Genomic DNA, 9,991 nt, shown 5'->3' with positions numbered 1-9,991 from the left:
ATGTGATCTATCTGGTTATGTTGATCTATCTTACACTATAAGGTTACTTAAATATGAACAAATTGTGGAGCTTGTTAACTCCGGCATTGAGGGTTCGTGTAATCCTACGCAATGCGTTCATCATCCAACAAGAGTGTAGAGTATGCATTTATCTATTCTGTTATGTGATCAATGTTGAGAGTGTCCACTAGTGAAAGTATAATCCCTAGGCCTTGTTCCTAAATACTGCTGAGTTACTACTGCTTGTTTACTGTTTTACTGCGTTACTACTGCTGCAATACTACCACCATCAACTACACGCCAGCAAGCTATTTTCTGGCACCGTTGCTACTGCTCATATATATTCATACCACCTGTATTTCACTATCTCTTCGCCGAACTAGTGCACCTATTCGGTGTGTTGGGGACACAAGAGACTTCTTGCTTTGTGGTTGCAGGGTTGTATGAGAGGGATATCTTTGACCTCTTCCTCCCTGAGTTCGATAAACCTTGGGTGATCCACTTAAGGGAAAACTTGCTGCTGTTCTACAAACCTCTGCTCTTGGAGGCCCAACACTGTCTACAGGAAAGGAGGGGGAACGTAGACATCAGTGGGCAGTACAATGCAACGGAGAAAGTAAGATCTGAGTTTCCTTGCTTTTCAGAGCAACAATGGGCAGTAAAGTAAGCTTTGGCAAAGGCTTGCAACATGGACTCGTAATTTGGTTTAGTTTCAACAAAATCCACAAGACAGAGCACATAGCCCATTCTTTCGAGACAATAATGAGATTAAGAAAAGAGAAGTAAACAAAAAAAAAAGATGTTTGCTCTTTCGTAAAGGTATTATGAAATAACAGATAAATCATGATACATGCATCACACATACTTCCGCAATCCTATAATAAGACATATAATTCAAAGAATCGAGTGGCTCGAGAAAATTCAAAAAAAAAATCCTTATCCATTGAATAAATCAATCCCTTTCTCTTTGAGTGTACACACTTCCTAAGGACAAATCCAATTAGACCGCCTTTCAAACTTTTCTATAGCTATCCTAAACCTGAATCACAATAATATCATTAAAATAAGTTAATAACCAGTAACCCAAGCACATATAATGTACATGAGATGACATAGTACACAATTTTATATCAAGTTAGGTATAGGTAACATAAAGGTCGCATGAGAGTACGAAGACCATACATGGTATATGTTTATTTGTACAAACGTGAGGCGTTTAAACTGAGCTCGTGCTACCCTAATATTAATTAGTGTCCACACTTGAAAGCAAAATTCAGAAACAATTAGTCTCTCCTACATCAGAAAATCTGTGAGCTCCATTATTGAAATAAAACTTTAGAAACAAAATACCATTCGGATCAGAACAGTCAAAAAACTCACATTTGACCTAAATATATGCTTCCATAAAATAATTAGTAGCCTAGGTATTCACAGAAGTCCGAGCAGATAAATAAATTCAAGTAACCGCTTAAACACTTTCCATATATATAAGTCTTTACATGGCCCCCATGCATGGCATCCATAGTGAACTACCACCTGGCCCCAAACATACTACCACAAAATTTGTAACTTTTTCGATCAGAGAATGAGTACTCTCAGCAATTGTCACCTTATAGATATTCTACTTGGTTCCATTAGTCAAAGCTCTGACACTAACAACACCACAATGTTCAAGTAAAGATTATGATTAAGCACGAACAATATGTACTCCCTCCGATCCATATTACTTCATGTTAAAGTTATATCTACAACTAAAATGTGTCTAGATACATCTATATTAGCATCAAGTAATATGAATCGGAGGGAGTACCGTATAAAGAATAGAAATATAAACATAAAAATAAAAATAAAATAATATGGTATTAAATGATTATACCTGAAACAGGTGGCAGTTCTCATGGTTAACCGTAGGGCAAAAACAGACTAATTCTTGCTGTTAGTGAACTGGAATAATGAAATAGGTTAGGTGGAACAGAATAAACGTCTTGCTACATTGAGTCAATCCATTGTCCTTCTACTTACAACACACAACTAAGAGTTAAGAGAATAGAAAAGAAATGCAATGCACCAATAAAACTTGGCTGTAGGCACATACTTAAATCGCAGAAACTGAAATATGTGCGGGGACAGGTAGATACCATGTCCATGCTTAGTTTAGAGAGAAGTAACAAACAAACATTATTCAATCAGTATTCCTATAGGCTAGGTAACCAACATGCAGAAAATGGAATTGGGGTTCTCTGCAGTCCAATTTAGAAATACATACTATTCTAAAGTAAGTTCGTCCAATAAATTTTTATTTTGCATGCTCCACGAATTAAACTAATGGTATATGTTTGCATGATCTTTTTTAGATACTCTCTCCTCTTTTTTGTTCTCCTAGAGAGAACTCAAACAAGTATAATTTTGTATCAAATTTCATATGTTCATACATCTAATCCAGCATTTTTTCAGAACTTCTACGAACTTATACATGCATGCTACTACTATTTCCAGTCAACCTGGTGCCCGCACGACCAGGTACACAAAACCATCTCTTGTGGCTTGTACTTCTAAGCATGAAAGAAAGATATATTGAACAATGTTGAAAGATAACCGGAAGTCATGCAAAAATATAAATAGAGATTGACTATGTAATTTAAAAAATGGTTAACAACGTTTTATACATGATAGATTAATTCTTGAAAAAAAACTCCATCAATCTGTCATAATCATAATTCATATAAGAAAAATGTGTCATGATTGGGATGCAGTGATATTACTTGCAACTAAGATCTTCAAACTCAGGTACCTTTCTTGACCAGAGTAAAGGAAGAACCTTTTAACATAAACAGATTTAGTTGGAATCTTCATCCAATATGGCGTACATGCTGTATATCTTCACGTAACCTTCTAAGAACTATTTATAAGATACCATGTTACAATAAAGTGAAAGAACTTGTGATTAATAGTTGTGGGAGTAGAATAATTGCATCTGCAATTTCAAATCAACAAATAACAACTTCCTTGCCTGCCTTATTCTCAACAATTTCATGGCCAAAGCTACAGAGAGTTCTGCTAAACAGAGCGTACCTACCACTTTTACCAACAAAGAAAAATTGCTGGAATATTAGAGCAATTGTGCAAAAAGAAACCAATGGAAAAAATGATTTGTAACCGAAGAATAGTGGTTTCAGGGTAGAATAGCGCATCAGTCTTCTGATGCTATAATCAACTCTCACTTTATAGAATTCATTTATCTGAGTCACCTCCTCGCACGAAAAGAAGAATTTCCGATACCAATATTAGGAAAATAATTAGCACTGAGATACCTATTGGCATGAAGCTGAATCAATTCTAAGCAATACATATGTTTTCTGTACAATTGATGGCTTCTTTGTAGAAAGAGATGTCTAATTTTATATGAGAAACACCACAGAGAATGCAGACCTCTTATGTGCCGATAAAATTAAGCTTCTAGAAATTGGCTGCGAGCCACACAATCGGAAAATGTTATACAACACATTATTTATATGCAGAAAATCGTGAATATATTTCATTGGCTCTTGCAGATTTAATTTGTTTGCAAAGACTATGCAATGTATTACTGAAGCAACTATGATAAATGAGACAATGTATCTTACTGTAATTTCCCGTTCCCTTTTCCAAGCATCCGCATGGAGCATAGCGGCAACAGTAGTGATGCAACCTAGGCCAAGCCTCCTCGCACGCCTGAAATGCCAGACCTATCAAGCAAAAAAACAACACAAGAATTCAACACAGATGCCCACCAAAGAAAATTGACCTTCAGCAAAAGGAAATGCAAGACATTTATGCACAAAGGAAAGGCAAATAATACATACTGAAACTTTCCAATCGAAATCATTATCCAACCCGTTCCTCAATCTTGCATACTGGATCAGGATAACAATACTCAAATAGCTAAACATCATGTCATGATCCCCTTCCTAAATAAGGTCAACAACTTAACATGCTCATAGTTGGTCTCCCTGCACATCACAACCGACTATCCACCTACCCACTCCCTGCATACCACACTAATTCGAGTCATCCATCTACTATAAGCTATGCAATACAGTTATAATGGATGAGGAATTGATTCCGTAGTCAGCATCAGCATCACAACGTCACAGCTCAAACAATCACCTTGAAACAATTGAAGCTCTATGAATTTCCAGTCCAATCCAGTACGGATGAGGAGAGGAGGAGAGAATAGGAACGGACAATCTTACAGTGTAGTTTCCGGGGTTGAGGTGGATGGCCTCGGCGGTGAAAGCGGATAGCGCGAGGGCTGCGGCATCGTAGAGGACGCCGAAGTAGTCCGTGGCCTTGCGGAAGTCCTCGCTGTTGGCGATGGCGTGTCCACCAACTCCAGGATGTTGTGTCCACCAACTCCAGGATGCTGGGACTCATCCTCACCCCGTCTTCCTCCCCCAACGACACCAACGCCATGGCTGGAGGACTCGTTCCCAGCCATGAATGACGAAGATGCGCGCGGATGTGGAGGGCCGGAGTTCTACCGGTCGGCGTGCACGAGCACGACGAAGATGAGTTGGGGATAGAAGGTCAAAACTCTAGCCTAATGGGTGCTCCGAGCACGACAGAGCAGTGGGTTGTTAGCGGAGTAGTTGGCCGATGCATAGGGCGGCGATCGATTGGACGAAGGAGAAGGTAGATGTGCGGGATTGGAGGCTTGCAACAAGAAGGGATTGGAGGATGAACCAGGAAGACAACCCGTGAGAGGATCGACAAATTGGGATAATCCTCAAAGGAACCGCCTCACATCCACGGGCCCACAAACCAGGCACGTATAGTCTCCCAAATTCACGAGCGGTCAAGCGTAACACACACTGACACACCGGCCAGGCAGGCCCGCCCAACGAAAGCGATCGGCCGATCCACCACAAACGCGCGGAAGACTGGGAGCTTAGTGCTCTTTAGAGATTTCAAAGTACCTTTTTGATTTATGATTCACTTGGTCTAGAGTAGAACAATGTTGAAGTTAGCTTAGCACAAATCAAAGATAGATAGCACCCCTCATGAACTAGTTGCTAGTGCTAATCAATTAAAATTGACTACTCTAGATGGGAACATGGTGAAGTGAAATAACTTTGAAAGTTTGTAAAGTGGAGGTGAATATGAACAAAAGAAGATGGTGATTTTTGATAAAACTGATGATTGGGTTTGAATGCGATACCCTTCCAATTATACAAGTACCCCCACAATACCTGATTATGGGTAGGGCTTAACTAGAAACTTGTGTATTTTAGTATGGGTTCCCTCTAAACAAGCAGCATAGGGGTTACGCCGAGGCTGCCTCCGTTAAGTGTGGAATGATGTTAAAATGAGGTGAATGTACGGCCCAAGCCCTGTGCAGTTCCCGGGTTAACTGCGGTTTTCACCGGGAGGCCAAGCTCATGGGGAGAGGTGCTCATACTAGCATATATAAGTGAAAGGTTATGGTTGATGATCCACGTACTGTGCTACGATGATTCGGGGTTATCCTCGACGGATGCAATCAAAAGTTGTGGCACAAGAGTACAACCTCTGCAGAGTGTTAAACCTATTCGAATAGTCGTGTCCACGGTTACGGACGATTGGAAAGGCCATACTATCTCCGTTATCATAAATTTGATCTTAAAAAGGAATGATGAATTGAAAGGTGATATTGAGGTGAATCAACATGAGTTGTGGGAATGACACTAATGTTCCCACTTGAGTTAGTCTAGCACATGATAAGGCTTTACTAAATGTTTATCAAACTAAAACTTGGCTTTATGCAAATAAATCTAGAGCTTAGCACCCCCTTACTATATCTAATAAGTAATAACTCTAGTGTTAGTTTGCGAGTACTTTAAAGTACTCATGGCTTTGCCCTGGCTATTCAAATGCCAGATTTTGAAGGAGAGCAACAGTATCAGGATGACGGACAACAGGACGTCTACGATAACTAGGATCGTCTTCTAACGTCAAGCCTTGCCTGTGGAATAGATAGTCCACTACTACTTCGCTTCCGCTACTATTGGTGTTGTTGAACAATATATTTTTGTAATATTAGATCATGTGATCTATGGTTGTAAGACAATATGTGTTCTAATAAATGATGACTCTATGCTACTTACTATTATGTCTCGCAAAAACATTATTCCTGGGATTGCAATGTACGGCATAATAGGCATCTGGACTTAAAAATCCGGGTGTTGACAGTTTGCCCCTTTTAAGGGGTCTGTTAGACATGCTCTTACTGCACTATTAAGCAAATTTATCTTATCGCAAAAGGGGAAGGAACATAAAACAGAAAGTAAAAAAAAAAAACTAAAGTTCAGTTCCGTTAAACTCAACTGCCTTCTTCCCTGGTGACATAGGTATTAGTACATATCAAAGCTGGTGCCACTGCCACAAAACAATAAAATCAGGCCCATATTCAACAAAAATGATTTTATGATGCCACCACTGCCACTACCCATCTGATGGCCACTTTGCAAAGCAGGGAATATAAGGTAAGCCATACTGGAGTTGTTTAGATGTGTAGATAACCTGAACTTTCCGACTATCCATATCATAAGACACAGCAATCTCCCCGTCAGTAATAAAAATCAAATTACAGTCAGGATGAAATGCAATATCGTAGCACTCGTAGTCTGTGCGACGATGCCTTCCAAACAGTTCCAGAACGTTAACAGTGTGCTTTAGGGTCCAGTGTCCAGTACCATAATCCTCAAGAACCCAAACAGAGAGTTGGCAGTCAATCTCTACATCCCAGTAATGCAAATATCCCTGAGACTGTCCAATGGAACCGAACCTATGGCCCTTTGGCACTTCAATTTCCCTCCAAACCTCCCCCTCTACATCCACTGTTACTACTGACGAATGAAGGGAAGTGAAATGCATCCTGCCATTCAGGAAGACAGCTTCGTCACACCCTTCCGCAAAGATTGTTTCAGAACCCCACTTACTCCGCATGGAAGTCCATCCTCCAGTTTCGGATGAGTAGATCGCCACTTCTCTGACCTGTCCATGGTAAACTAACTCTGTCACAACCACCACAAAGTAGGAGGGGTTAGCTGTATCAAAACCTAAAAAGTGTTCGCTGCAGTTTAACTCAGAAAGGTGATCGCCCAATAAACTGTCAGCATCCATAAAACAGTGACCATCCACCCGGTCCGAGTTCTCTATACGAGGCAACACGGTCCACTTCTCTGTCGTAGGATTACACACAACGTAACTGTACTCATATTCCTCAGAACGTGACATCCAGCATTTGCAAAGGAGGAGGCCACCGATGCAGCATCGTTCGACACTGATGCGTCCGTAGCTGCCCAAGAAAGCTAGAGTGGGATCGACCTGCCGGGGGCCAAAACCGAACGTCAGATCATGGAAAGTGAGGCCACCGTCGCGGACCTCGCCGATGAAGAAGAAGCCTGACATGGTCCGTGGTGACTTATTGTGGATGTCGAGGTCGGAGCAAAGGGCAAGCCACGGCTTGGAGACGCACTTGACGCGGCAGAAAGACCTGTAGGGTAACCGCGATAGGATCTCGACGAGGACGTCGTCCGGAAGGCTCGACACGTACTTCTGTTCCTTCTTCTTACGCTTCTTGTTCTTCTTCTGCAAACAGGAGAATTGGTTTGGTCAGTTCCTCGATTCCCTTTCTTGGATGGATGGATGATCGGAAGAAGGACGAAGCGTACGACTAACCTTAGAGCCTAATACAGGAACAATGTGGGGGGACGGCGGTGGTGTCTCCGATCTCAGGCGGGTATTCCTTTTCCATGCAGCCATCTCCTACTCCGGTCGCCGGGAATAGGGTCTGTGGCCGGCAATAGATCGGCGGCTGTGTCTTTTTTTTTTTTCTCTTGAGCGGTGGCGCCTGTGTCATCCGTGCGAGAGACCGAGGAAACCGAAGGATGGACTACTTGGGCTTACTTTTTGTGTGGGAATATATGGGCTTACCGGCTTAGTCTTTCTTTCTGAAAACTCTATTCGGTGGGGGACGCTGCCCTGCGTGATGCAGTCGCCCAGTCGATTTCAACTTCTATTCGGACACGGCCTCCATCGATCATAAACTTCCAAGAAAAATAAATAGAGCGATGGAGAGGTCGCTAGTACGTCCTCGATGATTGATCTGACTGGCATAGACTTGGATTGCAATCTGCCATGGATCATGCCGCCGACGCCACGCCGGACAGACTTAGCGACCTGCCGGATTGCCTGCTCCACATCATCATCTCCCTTTCTTCCATGGGCGCTAGGCGGCTCGTGCAGACGAGCGCCCTGTCGCGTCGGTGGCGCCATCTCTGGCGCGACGTGCCGTTCCTTGACGTCGGCCTGCTGGAGTTCAAGCATGACGACCTCGAGAACTGGGCGAGGTTCAGCAGCTTCGCAGACAGCCTCCTCCTGCAGCACAACGCCCTCGACCTCGACGAGCTCCGGATGCAGGTCGTCCAGCCTCCCAAGTACGGCCGTCAGAAGCGCCGGAGAATGCCAGACAGGAACAGCTGGGTTCCCCGCTTCCTCGCGCGCTACAACCCCTCCGCACTCGACATCTACAACCACTCGACTGGCCCGCACGTCGAGCTGCATCGCATGGGCGATGGCACGGTCCTCCGCCGGCTCACCACGCTGCGGCTTACCGGGGTCACGCTGTGCGCCGGCTTCGAGCTCCTCCTCGGCGCCGATGGGTGCCCTAGGCTGGAGCACCTCGAGCTCAGGGACTGCCTCATCGGCTTCGAGGAGGTGGTCGCCTCTCGCACGCTCAGGACCCTCGTCGTCGACTCGTGCAACAAGGGCATGGACCAGATGAGTGGCTCTCTGGTCCGCTTGAGTTACACCCCGCGCATTGTGGCTCCTGGACTCGCTTCTTTCCACATCGTGCTTCTGCCAACATTTGTCCCCCTATGGCTCTTCGAGATGCCCTCGCTCATCCAGGCCACGGTTCGTTTGGGCAGAAGCTGCATCCTCAACGAATTCGACCTCCTTTGCAGCGTTCACAATGTCACAAAATTAGAGATGTCGAGCTTCCCGCCGCTGAATGTGGTTCGAATTCTACCTTTAGTTGCCGCAAGATTATACTCCAGGCATCTGTGATAAACAAATTTTATAACTCCGTAGTATCTATTTTTGGTTTTTCAGGTGATGATTCATAGATATGGCAGAGATTTCCCGAGGTTCCGTAACCTCAGAACATTGATCCTGGACCAGTGCGATGAGGTGCACATGCTCCTGGAGTACTTTATCCTCTTCGCTCCTAACTTGGAGAAACTCACTCTACAGAACTGCACGGTACGAGATTTTTACTATCCATGCATTCTACTCTACAATATAGTGTTCCTATTAGTTTACTGTGATTGGAATTAATCATAACAATATGTATTATTTTTTTATGTCAAATTAAAGCTTCCGATGCTCTCTGAAAGGGTGGCAGAGAGGCCCATGTCAGTGAAAATGACCGACTACCATTTCAATCTCAATCTGGTGGAGATCAAACACCGTGAAAAGGATGACATTTGTGGGATCATCGAGTACTTGATGCTTGTTTCTGTGAACCTCCAAAGGACTGCTATTGTGTTGTCAAAAGGTCCAAAGAAGCCATGGTGGAGAATCATGCAACATTAGCATCTTAGGGTTTGGTACAACTAGTTTAGACGGATGCCTTGTACCTCTTCAATATATAGGTTTTCTTACATCTTGGCGTGCCCTGTGCATGCACTCATTTTTTCCTTATGAGGACCATGTCTCGTGATTGTGCTATTGATGACATGATTAAGAAATATTGCTCATTTGATTTGGTTGGTATGTCGATTATCTAGCAAGATTCATTATACTAAGACATATATACCAAATAATGAGTATCTAGTCGTACCCGCCTTAATCTAATTCTTCTTGACTTCTTTTGTACAACCATGGGTTTTTCTTTTACAATCAATACCATATATTTCTATTGTAATAAATAGTACATGCACTAGTAGAAAACCTCTCATCCATCTAAGCC

The 9,991-nt window shown here is 43.1% G+C and overlaps 2 protein-coding genes across 2 annotated transcripts; one reads left to right on the top strand and one right to left on the bottom strand.

Moving 5' to 3' along the window:
• Positions 1-677: 677 nt before the first annotated feature.
• LOC139831384 (F-box protein At5g49610-like) lies at positions 678-7,782 on the bottom strand. Its single transcript, XM_071820648.1, has 5 exons — positions 7,699-7,782; positions 6,606-7,608; positions 4,233-4,369; positions 3,624-3,725; positions 678-1,944 (listed from the first exon to the last, which is right to left on the bottom strand). The coding sequence occupies exons 1-5, from the start codon at positions 7,780-7,782 to the stop codon at positions 1,924-1,926; spliced, it is 1,347 nt and encodes a 448-aa protein (XP_071676749.1). The 3' UTR covers positions 678-1,923.
• A 375-nt stretch (positions 7,783-8,157) lies between these two features.
• On the top strand, positions 8,158-9,615 carry LOC127326042 (MEIOTIC F-BOX protein MOF-like). The gene is made up of 3 exons (XM_051352871.1): positions 8,158-9,036; positions 9,133-9,282; positions 9,397-9,615. The coding sequence occupies exons 1-3, from the start codon at positions 8,158-8,160 to the stop codon at positions 9,613-9,615; spliced, it is 1,248 nt and encodes a 415-aa protein (XP_051208831.1).
• Positions 9,616-9,991: the final 376 nt, after the last annotated feature.

The sequence above is a fragment of the Lolium perenne genome, chromosome 1 (assembly GCF_019359855.2).
Source record: "Lolium perenne isolate Kyuss_39 chromosome 1, Kyuss_2.0, whole genome shotgun sequence".
Classification (NCBI taxonomy): domain Eukaryota; kingdom Viridiplantae; phylum Streptophyta; class Magnoliopsida; order Poales; family Poaceae; genus Lolium; species Lolium perenne.
Note: the sequence above shows the minus strand (reverse complement) of the source record. Positions and strands in the feature narration are given on the sequence as shown.